The sequence below is a fragment of the Bison bison genome, unplaced genomic scaffold, assembly GCF_000754665.1.
Source record: "Bison bison bison isolate TAMUID 2011002044 unplaced genomic scaffold, Bison_UMD1.0 scf7180017864466, whole genome shotgun sequence".
NCBI classification, from domain to species: Eukaryota; Metazoa; Chordata; class Mammalia; order Artiodactyla; family Bovidae; genus Bison; species Bison bison.
The window spans coordinates 10,313,648-10,326,948 of record NW_011495027.1 but is presented as its reverse complement, the minus strand read 5'-3'; the positions used below and the strand labels follow the sequence as shown (position 1 = coordinate 10,326,948).

General features: G+C 41.0%; 1 protein-coding gene across 1 annotated transcript in view; it reads left to right on the top strand.

Annotated features, from left to right (window-relative positions):
• The window catches only part of GFI1 (growth factor independent 1 transcription repressor), a 10,650-nt gene extending 5,493 nt beyond the window's left edge, over positions 1 to 5,157 (top strand). The window contains exons 6-8 of the mRNA XM_010860508.1: positions 3 to 200; positions 1,222 to 1,387; positions 3,782 to 5,157. Of these exons, the coding sequence (XP_010858810.1) occupies positions 3 to 200; positions 1,222 to 1,387; positions 3,782 to 3,960 (543 nt within the window). The 3' untranslated portion in view covers positions 3,961 to 5,157. The remainder of the gene's footprint in view (positions 1 to 2; positions 201 to 1,221; positions 1,388 to 3,781) is intronic.
• The last annotated feature ends 8,144 nt before the right edge of the window (positions 5,158 to 13,301 follow it).

Sequence of the window (13,301 nt, the reverse complement as noted above, 5' to 3'; positions counted from 1 at the left end):
AGCCGGCGTCCGCGCCCCTCGGCCCCTCTCAGCGGCCCTCTCCCCGGCCCCACCCGCCTCAGGTGTTCTCCACACCGCACGGGCTCGAGGTGCACGTGCGCAGGTCCCACAGCGGCACAAGACCCTTTGCGTGCGAGATTTGCGGCAAGACCTTCGGGCACGCGGTGAGCCTGGAGCAGCACAAAGCCGTGCACTCGCAGGTAAGCGCGGGGCGAACGGCCGCGCGCCGCCCTGCTCAGGTTTTCGCGTTCGGGGATCTCCTGTGCGACACCGGATGCTCTCCGCCTGGCAGCTTTCGCCTTGGACTTACCCCGACTGCCCCCAGTCCCCTCTGCCACGTCCCCTGGCTCAGACGTAGGCGTGGAGAGAGAGGTCGGGCGTTGCCGGCCTCGAGGCAGCCCTGGAGTTCGGTGTCACATTGTTTGTGAGACTCAGGAAAGTGATCTTGATCATTACTTTGGGTCTGAGGAAGGCTTGTATGCACTCCTGCGGGTGATATGTCAAATTTGTTAGCTCTGTTTCTTGGCCTCTTTCTTTTCACCAAATGGCTGATACTTAACCTGCCTTGACCTCTGCGGGTTGAAAAGGAGGAATCTCAGCTCATTTAGAGCCTCCAGTGTTTGTCCCGCTATTCTTTCATTTATTCATTTGTAAATATTTGTTGCTCAACTTCAGGTACTAGGTCCTTGAGAATCCAATAACACACCAGCTTCCTGACAGGATACCCTCACAGAGATTATGCTTTAGCTGAGAGGGTAGATAACCAAATAAGAACACAAGTAACGATGGCAGCAGAATGCTTATTTACAAACTCATTTGCTCAAAAGTATTCTGTCTCCTTCAACACCCACACTGGGTGGGGATGGGATGGGGGAGGAGCATCTCAAGAGATTGAGGTCTAAGCCTCCTGTTGAGGAGGGTGGAGAAGTGTTTGTAAATGGGTGTCAAAAAAGCAGGGTGGGGATACAGTTTTGCCAAGGGGTGTGGAAGGTTGTGGCTGAAAAGTGTTTGGGTCGAAAAAATGTTAAAGGGGTAGAGGATAAGAGCGGGAAGGGTGGAGGCTGGAAATAAACTGGGAGGAGAGAGGATAATGGAGCACCCTGTGTGGATGGAGAGTCTGAAGGAGGGGACAGTCCTGGTTTGGGGGATTTCAGGGTCAGTTGGTGGTGAGGAGAATGGCAGCCTAGACGATTGCAATAGGAATGCCACGTCTTTCTGCAGGAACGGAGCTTTGACTGTAAGATCTGTGGCAAGAGCTTCAAGAGGTCATCTACGCTGTCCACACATCTGCTCATCCACTCAGACACCCGGCCCTACCCCTGTCAGTACTGCGGCAAGAGGTTCCATCAGAAGTCAGACATGAAGAAACACACCTTCATCCACACTGGTGAGGGAAGGCCTTTGGCTGGTAGGAAACACCTGGTGAGGGATGGGAAATAGAGGGAGGGTGGGGGAGGTCCAAGTGTTTCTCCCTGAGGCCAAGGTAATTCACCTCCTCTGTGATATTCTTGAAGAGAATTGGTGGTAGGTGGGACCTCCCAGAAGGAGTTAATCCACGCAGAGAAAACTGAGGAGGCAGATTCTCTCTGATTCATTTACATACATGGTTCTCCACAGAGTCTTTGATTTGGGGTTATATCTGAAGAACCATTCAGCAGGTCAGCTGCAAGTTTTCTATCCTTGCAAAGAATATTTTCCTCTACGTTAGCAGCTGCTCCAACTTCTTTCTGCTCTAGGTGAAATATGAAGCTCCGGGTCCTTTCAGAGCATTGCTCTAAATGTTTACCTAGAGATTGAGATTTTCTCCAGGGCTACCACCCAGGGGGAAGGGTCTTACGTGCGACCTCTTGGCTGCATTTTTAGGAGTCTGACCGCTTATTCTGATTGAGCAAGGGAAAAAATGGTAAATATTACTAGGCTTTTTCATCTAAGCACTTTTAAAATGCGGTATCTCATTTTATGCTCACAACAACTCAGGGAGGTGAAGACTATTCCTTATCCCCATTTTAGAGAAGAACAAACATAAAGTGAGGCACAGAAGGGTTAGGTACTTTCTCAGAGTCATATTGGTAGCAAGTGGTAGATCCGACTTAAATTCAGGACTGTCTGCTCTCAAGTGTCTATGCTTTCTACCACTGTTTATTGTATTCTGTTTTCAAAGTCAAAAGGATTGGTGAAATATAGAACTCCTCTATTCACTTATTGCCCTTTTTAAAATATAAGCAAGTTTGTCATAATGATGATTCTTTACTTATTATAATGCTTCATAACGTACCAAATGCTTTCAAATCTCTCTCTTCCTTTGATTCTTACTCTTGTCCCATAAAGTAGAAGGAGCTGCTCTTACCATCATGAAACTCAGAGAGATGGAATGATTTACCAAAGTTCAGACTGGAAGTAAATCATCAGGCTGTGGAATGCTCTGGCTTCCAGTCCTGGATTCTAAATTTTTGGTTTTGTGTAGGCGGCAGTGTTAATGCCAGGAGCACTCTCTTTAATAATCAACAAGATATTTACATGAGAGCCAGAATTTTATTTCAGAATATGAATACTGACTTAATTTGCAGTGTGTTCCAGACAATCACCATTGATGTTTTTAAATATGTCTGGCGTTGCAAAGAGTCGGACACGACTGAGCGACTCAACTGAAGTGAGTGTAGATGCCTCCGTCAGAAAACCCAGAAAAAATATCCTACTTTAATTGTGTTCTCTTGCCTGAAATTTCCATGCAACTCATTCCTTTTGAGTAAAGGTATTCAAGACATTTACCAAAATGCAACTAGGATCTTGATTGAGTGAAACATTAAGCCTTTATCAAACGTTTTCATTATAGCTAGAATTTGTTTCTCAGATTTGTTTGACCCTAAAGGGATAGGACACGTTTTGATGAGTGGTTCCTTATCAAGGAAATCTGAAGCACAAAGATAGAAAGGGGTATAGCAAGAGGAACAGAGAGTTCCTCAAAAACAAACTTCATCTATTTTGCATTTTTTCCAAGGCCAAACCTGACAATAATGCCATGCTGAGGCTATTTGAAAACATCATACTGCTTTTCCAAATGTTAAACTGTACATGGATTAGGGGGGAAAAGGAACACTTTTCTGTTATTTATTAATCCATGGTGAAAGAGCTGTTGGTATATAAAGAATCCTGTGATTACCCTCATAAAAAAAAAAGTAAAATCAAGATAGAAAAGGATCAGCTGCCTTAAGAAATACTTTGTGACCCAGGTGTGGATTTTTTAAAAATAAGACTTCGAGAAATACCCATCCTTCAGATGCATTCTGTTGTCCTCCAAGGGCAAGAAAGAAGGCAGCCTCACTGGTCCACACAGACCAACACCAACTTGGAAATTCAGATTTGAAAACTTCCTCTCCATTAGAACAGAGTCACATGGTTTGAAAGACAGCACCCCACCCCCCTATAGCCCTTGTGCTGAACATCTGCTGTGGGGAGCTTTCTACTTCTGAAGTCGGGGGTGTCCTCCCAGGGCGGATTCAGCTGCAGTTCTGGGGAGGGCACGTGGCCTGTGCTCTGCTTCCGTTTAGCAGGAAACGGTTTGAGGCCTCCGGCTGGGAACCCCCATGCAGAAAGCCTCCCTTCCACCTGGTGCACCTATGGCTTCCCTGGCCTTGCATTGCCACACACATCACCCTCCAGACTGCTCACAGGCCTTAGGCTGTGGTGTAGCCAGCTGCTGCCAAGATCCTGTGGGTCACTGTGTGTCCCCGCTAGCTTTATCATGGACTCATGCTTCCCCCTCTCCCTTCCATCTCTGTAGGCGAGAAGCCCCACAAGTGCCAGGTGTGTGGCAAGGCATTCAGCCAGAGCTCCAACCTCATCACCCACAGCCGCAAGCACACAGGCTTCAAGCCCTTCGGCTGCGACCTGTGTGGAAAAGGCTTCCAGAGGAAGGTGGACCTCAGGCGGCACCGGGAGACGCAGCATGGGCTCAAGTGAACACCGCACCTCATTCGCGTGTGCAGTCATACAACACTACGGAGGGCAGCCTCCCCACTTGCCACCAGCCACTTCCGCAGATCTCTCTGGGGTGATACCTTTTCCCTTTCCTCCCTGGAACTGCCAGAGGAGATAAGTTACCTTTTCAAAGTCCAGCGTGGAGGGGGAACCGAATGACTCCCTGGGCAGAGGACTCGCCAAATAGGCTTCTTTACACCTGAAGACTCCAAGTAGAGAAGAAATCGGCTAAAATCTTCGGCCTGATAGTCCTTCCCATACCCAGACCTGTTCCACAGATAGAAAGCCCCTTGGGTTTCTTCCCTTCTCTTCCTGTCCAACCCCAGATACTTGTGTGGAAGAGGAGGAATCATCTCTCACAAGATAGATACATATTAATGTTTTTATCTGGAATGAAGAATGAGTGTTATTTTTTTCCTTCTGGGGACTTTGTTGACCCCTTTTTGTTGGGTGCTGCCTATAAAGCTTGGAGGAATTGTTTCTTGCATTTGAAAATTGGTTCAGAAACTGATTTGGGAAGGGAATTTCATACTTTTGAAAATGACAAAAAATGCACTGTAGAGCCTGCCCAAAAAGAAGCAGAAGGAAAGTGGGCTTGGTGAGAAGAGATTCAAGGTTCTCCCTCCAGGAGACTTGTGCAGGCTTCTTCAGAAGAGTGGAAGCACATAGTAATGCCTTTGGGCAAGGCTGTCATCTGTTCACTCAGCAAATGTCTACTGACCACCAGTTACCATGGTATCAGGCACTATGCTAGGTACTAGGGAGCCAGAGAGTAGCGGCTCAGTCTCTGTCCCTGACCTGCATCTCCAAGTAGCTGGGTCTGTTCTTCCCCACAAAGGAATTCTGAGAAGATAAAACAGGATCTTGAAACTTCCCTTCAGGTCGTTTGGATTTTATCAAACATAAACGAAAAATAGCTGAATAGATACTTCAAAGATTCATGTATAAATTGTTTTTTTATTGTTAAGCTGATATTTTTAAGATGTCTAAGCTAGCAGGCATGTGGGAATGAAGGCTCTGTCTTCAACTCTTTTGAACCCTCCATGTGTACCACAGAGGGAAAAAAAGTGATATTTTTACTTTGATGTAAATGTTTTTAGATCTTCTGGAGTGTATTATGTTTGTTAATACGTATTTATTAGAGTGATGTTTTAAGTTAATAAAGTATTAAGACTCTTATATATTGCTTTTCATTTAGGCAAGGAATTTGGTCTGTATGGGGAGTTGGTACTGAAGGACACTGGAGTTAAATATAAAGCAGATAAGACAACATCCAAAAGAGAGCAAAATCCAATAGCTCTGGTTTTCATGTGTTTTTTTTTTTTTTTTCTTTCTTTCATTCTGTGCCTGAGCACCTTCTTTCTTAACAGGAAAGCTAGGGTTACAACAGTAAGCTTCTACCTTGCCAAGTCCCTGATATCCTACATGTATGTGCTCAGTCATTCAGTTGTGTCTGCATCTTTGCAACCCCATGGATTGTAGCCCACCAGGCTCCTCCGTCCATGGGATTCTCCAGGCAAGAATACTGGAGTGGGTTGCCATTGCCTTCTCCAGGGGTTCTTCCCTACATGTTTATGGGCTCTTTATTCTGAGAGTTTCAGGATTTTTTTTTTTAAACAGGCCAGAAGGCTCCCTGATGAATAAAGACATTAGAAACCTTTGGTCTAGAGATTGAGTCAGTCATGACCCTGTCACCAGCATACCAGGTGACTTGGACAAATCGTTTGACCTTCCAGATACAGATTTCATTCACCATAATAATGAAGATATGATTCTGTCATCACAGTCCAAACCTGACTACTTCTCTGGAGATTGGAGGGAAAGAAGTATCTGAGATTGATTAGCTACCTCACCTAAAACAAGTTATAAATCTGAAGACTGATGAGAGGCAGTAAAATTGGGATCTAGGTTATTTCTGGCTCTGTCCCACCTGTGGGAATTTCTGGCATAGATCAGTCCTTGAAAAGAATGAACCCAGAATAAACTTCTGGCCTAAATCCCAACTACCTGTACTCTTTCTAATACTTGGTCAAGGCAGTGCACAGCCCATGGTGACTGTCAGCAGATTGTCCATTTCTGTTCAAATCCATTTCACCCATATTGGTATGTGCCTGGCACTCTTCTAGGTGTTGGGGATTCAGCAGTGAACACAATGTCCTGTGGAGCTTTGTATATTTGGTCAGTGCTGAATCTTCAACTCCCAGAACAGTGCCTGGTGCATAGTAGGAGATCAATCAATATTTGCTGAGCTGGTAAGTGAATACGCAGAGGAAATAAACTCCTGCTTCATCCTGGCTGCTCTGCTCTCTCCAGCAGAAAGGGAAGAGAAACCGCTTGAGGGCCAAAGAAGCAGATAGAACAGGTAGGACTCTCTCTGGGTTGGAGAGTAAGGGGGGCTTTGACCATGCTTTTCTCTGGTCTCTCCAAATCTCAGTGCTCCGCTATCCTTACTTGGTTTTCAAGACTGTATCTTTTCATGTCAGTTTACTCTCATTCAAAACTGAAACATGTACACTCGAAGGCCGTTTAAGATAATTTTCCAGAACTGTTGGGTGAACAGCTACAGCATCTAGGAACCTCTTTCTAGTGTCCTGGGAAACAAGGTTCCCAGTGAATAAAGATCACAGAATGATCTTCTCACAGGATTCACCGTGCACACCGGTTGCTAATTTCTAACTTGGTTTGAAAAGTAAAGAAGCTACATTGTGGGGTAAGTAGAACTGATTGAAATCTAGTTAACTGCTCTGTCCTGCGCTCCCATTATGACTTTTAGAACTTTGATCCATTTTTATAACCTATATGCAATAAATGTGAAATTTAATTTTGATGTTAATAGTATGCATATTGGGGGGAAAAACATATCTTGATATCCTCACTTCAGAATCAAAACAAATTACTGTGCCTGTTACTGTGTGAAATTTGAAGATTGCGAATATCTCTCTTAATGTTATTACTTGACTCCATTAAAAATAGATTGTGAATATTCCATGTCACATTATTCATGAAGCAGGCCCTCTGCTTTTTGTCCGCGGGAGTAACAGTAGAAAGGGTAACCAGAGACACCAGAGCACACCTTTGTTTCTTTCACTAAATTTTTAATAACACCTCCAGCTAGCCAGTTGGTGAAGCTCAGCTCTTGCATAAAAGTGGAAACGCACAGCTATCTCAGAGAAGACCAACTCTTTCAGGAGCTAATTTGAGTTTGCGTTCATCTACACCAGAGATGATTAAATTACCTATCAGGTGTGCTGAGCTATCAGGATTCAGGCCATGTAAAAGGTGAATTTCATCTGATTGATTTGAAACACAGATGGAACAATTGAGTTTTCAAAGCCCCACCTTAATTAAAGGAAGAGCAAAGTATCACTCTGGGTGGGTTCTTAACTGCCATTGCCCTTGAAAACTGGGTGTTGATAGTGATTTTTTTTTTCGGTGTAAGTGTCGATAGTGATTTGACCTGTTCATTTTGTCGTGTGCCTGTTTGTTTAACCTGATCATTTAACAGAAAGAAATGAATTCAGAGTAAGGCCAAAAATTACGTGATTGCTTTTTCTGTGCATTTCTAGAGCACTGTTTAAATCTCTCCTGCTATATTATTTCTGAAGTAAAAATTTCTCAGTTACATATGTAATATATTAATTCAACATTTCATTCATTGAGTTTTTTTAAAAAGGAATATCATCCCAAACTCTTCTCACTTACAAGTTTGTTAATTTTTTAGTGCTCATTTCCAGGCTACCCACGTGTGTGTATATTTATGTATTTTTTTATCCTGTGATCAGTTGATGTCTACATAGTGCTTTTATTTATTGATTGATAATATGGACACGTATTTGCTTAAAATAGAAATATTTATGTTTAACAATGAGAATTTTGACATTTTATGGTTAAGTTTTATTGAAATCATTTATTAGGAATTTTATCATTCATTAAGATAAAGTGTTTTCTGAAGTTTTATTTCAAAGTTATTCACTTTAAATAAAACATTTCAATCGCATGGGAAATTAAAGAGACTAATACAATAAACATCAGTGTACCCATTGTTCTGCCATATTTATTTCCGATTTTATTTTAAAATAAAATATTACAGACATGGTTCAGTAACTTCTAGAATATGTTTTTACCTAACCCCAGTCCCTTTCCTGTCTCATCAGAGGCATCCACTATACCAGAATTGGTACAATATCATCACCATGAATATTTGTATACCTTTACTTATACAGAGTCCCATGAAGAACATGTGATACTGTTAGGTATTTTTTAACTTATTATAAATGGTGTCATAGTGTATATATCCTGCGTCTTGCTTTTTTTCCCGTTAGTACTTTCTTTTTTGAGATTTATCCATGTTGATACATGCAGTTTTGTTCAGTTATTTTAACCGCTGCATATAGGATTCATTGTATGAATAATTAGGTATTAGGTGATTAGTTAGGTATTCTCCTGTTGAGACAGTTTTGGTTATTTCCAGTTTTCCCCTATCACAAACAATTCTGATGCAAGCAGCCTTTTACATATGTCCTTGTGAAAGGGAGTCTTCAGGTTATGTTCCTGGGAATGGAAATGCTGGATATGTCGGTTCTCCCAATTTACGTTCCCATCAATAGTATGAGAGAATTCCTGTTGCTCCACATTTTACTAACACTTGGTATTTTCAGACTTTAAAACTGTTTGCCAATTGGGTGGATGTGAAATGTTAATGTAATTTGCATTTCCTGATTTCTCGCCTGGCGTGCTGCGATTCATGGGGTCGCAAAGAGTCAGACACGACTGAGCGACTGAACTGAACTGAACTGAGTGAGGCTGAGAATCTTTTCGCAAGTTTTTTGGCCTCACAGGTTTCCTTTTCTGTGAAATGCCTGTTAATGTACTTTGTCCATTTTTTTTTTTTTTTGATTGGGCTGCTTCTTTTTTATCAACTAATTTTTCTGTATTCTAGGTACTCACTATTTTGTTAAATATGTTGCACATGTCTCCCAGACTGTAACTTGCATTCATTTTGGTTGAAGAGAGAATTTGTTTGTTTTTGTCTTTGTGTTTATGTTTTTAAATGTATTTGTCTTTTCCTTATTGGCTTATGCTTTTTATGTCTTAATTAAATCCTTCCCTAATTGGTGATCATAAGCTTATTCCCTATATTTTCTTCTAAAAATGTTAAAATGCTTAGTTATAATATTAGCTTTTTAACCCACTTATATGTGTATGATATGAAATAAAATCTAACTTAAACACTTTTTTCCTACATGGATAACCAATTGCTCCAACATTATTTATTGCAGATTACATCCTTTTCCCTCTGATTGTAATACCATCATATGTATTGATGTTTTGCCATCAAATGTCAAATTTCTCTTTCTGTATAGTTCTGCTCCTGATCTGGGCTCAGATCAGAGCTCCCTGATCTGTTCCCTGATCTGTTCCATTGGTCATTTTGTCTATCTCTGTCTGGAAAATCCCATGGACGGAGGAGCCTAGTAGGCCGCAGTCCATGAGGTGGCTAAGAGTCGGACACGACTGAGCAACTTTACTTTCATTTTTCACTTTCATGCATTGGAGAAGGAAATGGCAACCCACTCCAGTGTTCTTGCCTGGAGAATCCCAGGGACGAGGGAGCCTGGTGGGCTGCCGTCTATGGGGTTGCAGAGTCGGACACAACTGAAGTGACTTAGCAGCAGCAAGCCAAAGCCATCGTGTCTCAATTAAACTTGTAATAAACTCTTAGTAGTTAGGAAGGAAGGTTTTCCTTTCATCTATTTCATCCTCTTAAGGGATATCTTGGCTACCCTTGGTTCTTTGCTCTTGCTTGTGAAAAACTTAATTGGAATTTTTTTTTTTTTTTTTAATTTGGCTGCTCTGGGTCTTAGTTGTAGCATGTGGGATCTAGCTCCCTGACCAGGGATCGAACCTGGGCCCCTGCACTGGGAGCTCAGAGTCTTAGCCACTGGACCACCAGGGAAGTCCCTGGAATTTTTATTTATACTGCAGTTACTATTTAATTGGGAAGAACTGAAACCATTTCGATCTTGATGCTTCCCATCCATAAATATAGTATATTGCTTGTTTTTAAAGTTTTCTTTTATGTCTTTCAATAACCCTTTATAATTTGGGGCATAATTTTCTGTCTTTCTTTGGTTCACTGCTTTCATACTTCTTTTTTAAAATTGTACTTTCTAACTGCTGCTGGTGTATTGGAGCAAAATTATTGTTTTTGTATGTTGATCTTGTATTCTGCAATTTTGCTAAACCTTCTTTTTTTAATATTTATTTTGTTTATTTATTTATTTGGCTGCCCCAGGTCTTGGTTGCGGCCAATGGGATCTTCCCTGTGCATGGGAACTCTTACTTGTAGCATGTGAGATCATTCCCTGACCAGAATCAGACCTCGGCCTCAGCCCCCTGCATTGGCAGTGTGGCGTCTTAGTCACTGGACCACCAGGGAAGTCCCTAAACCTTCTTTATAGTTTGTTGCAGATTATTTTAAATTTTTCAGTGTAAGGTAATCAAAAATATGTAAATGATTATAGCTTTGTTTCGGTCTTTCCAATGTACTCTTCTTGACTTCACTGCAATAGCCAATACTATTAAATATATTGACTAGGGGCAGAATAGTAGGCATCCTTGTCTTATTCCTAATTGCCGGGGAAATGCTTTTAATTTTTCACATTTTAACTTGATTTTGGGGGTAGGTTTGGGTAGATAACTTAAAATATCAGATTAAGAATTTCTATTACTATTTGATAAGAATATCTGTGTGCATGAGCATTTAATATTAACGTATGATTTTTAGGCATCTGTTGTGAAAGGCATGGGTTATTTTGTTTCTAAGTCTTATGGTTCTTATTCTTTAATTTGTCAGTATGGCAAATGAGAATTTATAGATTTTCCAGTGGTAAATTATCCTTGCATTGCTGGGAAAGATAAATCCCAACGTTTTTATTTCTATATCTTAGCTAAAAAGATTTCTTACTTGACAGATGTATTGCTTAGAAGTGCATTTAAGTTTCTAATCATGTTTTTGTGTAATTTTTTTATGAATTATAATTTAATAACATTTTGATGAGATAACATGACCTGTATGACATTAATTTTCTGATACTATTTGTTGAGATTTATTTTTTAGTCTTATCCATGGTCAATTTTTATAAATAATAGTTCTTGAAAAGAATGTATGTTTTCTGATTACTGATGTTAATATAGTTATACCACCTTCCTTTTGGTTGGTTTTTATATTTACTTCTTAAAAGTCTTTCTGACATGAGTAAAATATAGTTTCCAATCAAAATTTTAATTTCGGATACTGTTTGATTTTGTGTGTGTGTGTGTATGTATTTTAAAGCACCTAACATTTTGATCACACCCACACACACTTGAGAGGAGAAAGTGCTCAATTACTCTGTCCAAAAGACTATATATTGCTTTACTCTGCCAGTTCATTTTCTGGTGTTCAAGGAAGGATATTAATTTGCAGGATTTCTAAAGCCTGAATTTATTGTAACTGTAGAGGAAAAACAGAAGCAGGAAGTTAGACTTGCTCCTTGGTGTTGGTTATACAAATTTCATTGAGAATTTTTTTATTTTTGGTAAATTAGGAAGCATAGTTTCAATTCTGTCTTTTAACATGAATTAGACAGTTTCCTAGGCTGGCCTTTTTGAGAAGTAGAACTGATTGACACGCCTCTATAAGATTTTGCTGCAGTGGCAATTCCTTATTTGTTCTTAGAGTAAGGAAGGCTGACTGGATAATTCTTATCAGCTGACTTTTGAAAGAATCAGGAACCATTCTTTCATTACCTTTCAGTAGACTTATATATATTTCAATTCTTGGATATACCTTTCCAGAGATTTCACACAAACTTGACTTCCTCTTTCCTTGTACTGAAACTACTATTCATGGGACTCTAATAAACAAGAATGACAAGTTCTTAACTCAGCTGAGGGAGTCCCACCACACTCTCATATTTTTGCATGCCATCTTTCTGATTTATCTTTGTGTGGTCACTGGTTATATCACATGTTTAGGCACTAAAGTGCATGTGAAATAAAATGTTTTGAATAAAGAATCAGATGAACTTCAAAATGTTTTAATTCAAAGGTACTCTGATTTTAAGTTCTTCCTGTTTTTCCAACAGTTCATCTAAAAATGACAATTTCAGAAGTATATTTCAGGTATGTCCAACTAAGTCCTTTCACTGAGAAAAGAGTTAACATTAGGAAGCTCTGGAAAAGAGATCCAGTTCAGTTCAATTCACTCACTCAGTCGTGTCTGACTCTTTGCGACCCCATGAATCGCAGCACGCCAGGCCTCCTTGTCCCTCACCAACTCCTGGAGTTTACTCAAACTCATGTCCATCGAGTCGGTGATGCCATCCAGCCGTCTCATCCACTGTTGTCTCCTTCTCCTCCTGCCCCCAACCCCTCCCAGCATCAGGGTATTTTCCAATGAGTCAAGCTTTGCATGAGGTGGCCAAAGTATTGGAGTTTCAGCTTTAGCATCAGTCCTTCCAAAGAACACCCAGGACTGATCTCCTTTAGAATGGACTGGTTGGATCTTCTTGCAGTCCAAGGGACTCTCAAGAGTCTTCAACACCCCAGTGCAAAAGCATCAATTCTTCGGCACTCAGCTTTCTTCACAGTCCAACTCTCACATCCATACATGACCACAGGAAAAACCATAGCCTTGACTAGATGGACCTTTGTTGGCAAAGTAATGTCTCTGCTTTTCAATATGCTATCTAGGTTGGTCATAACTTTCCTTCCAAGGAGTAAGCATCTTTTAATTTCATGGCTGCAGTCACCATCTGCAGTGATTTTGGAGCCCAGAAAAATAAAGTCTCTCACTGTTTCCTCTGTTTCCCCATCTATTTCCCATGAAGTGATGGGACCAGATGTTGAGCTTTAAGCCAACTTTTTTACTCTCCTCTTTCACTTTCATCAAGAGGCTTTTTAGTTCCTCTTCACTTTCTGCCATAAGGGTGGTGTCATCTGCATATCTGAGGTTATTGATATTTCTCCCGGCAATCTTGAATCCAGCTTGTGCTTCTTCCAGCCCAGCATTTCTCATGATGCACTCTGCGTAGAAGTTAAATAAGCAGGGTGACGATATACAGCCTTGACGTACTCCTTTTCCTATTTGGAACCAGTCTGTTGTTCCATGTCCAGGTCTAACTGTTGCTTCCTGACCTGCATATACGTTTCTCAAGAGGCAGGTCAGGTGGTCTGGTATTCCCATGTCTTTCAGAATTTTCCACAGTTTACTGTGATCCACACAGTCAAAGGCTTTGGCATAATTAATAAAGCAGAAATAGATGTTTTTCTGGAACTCT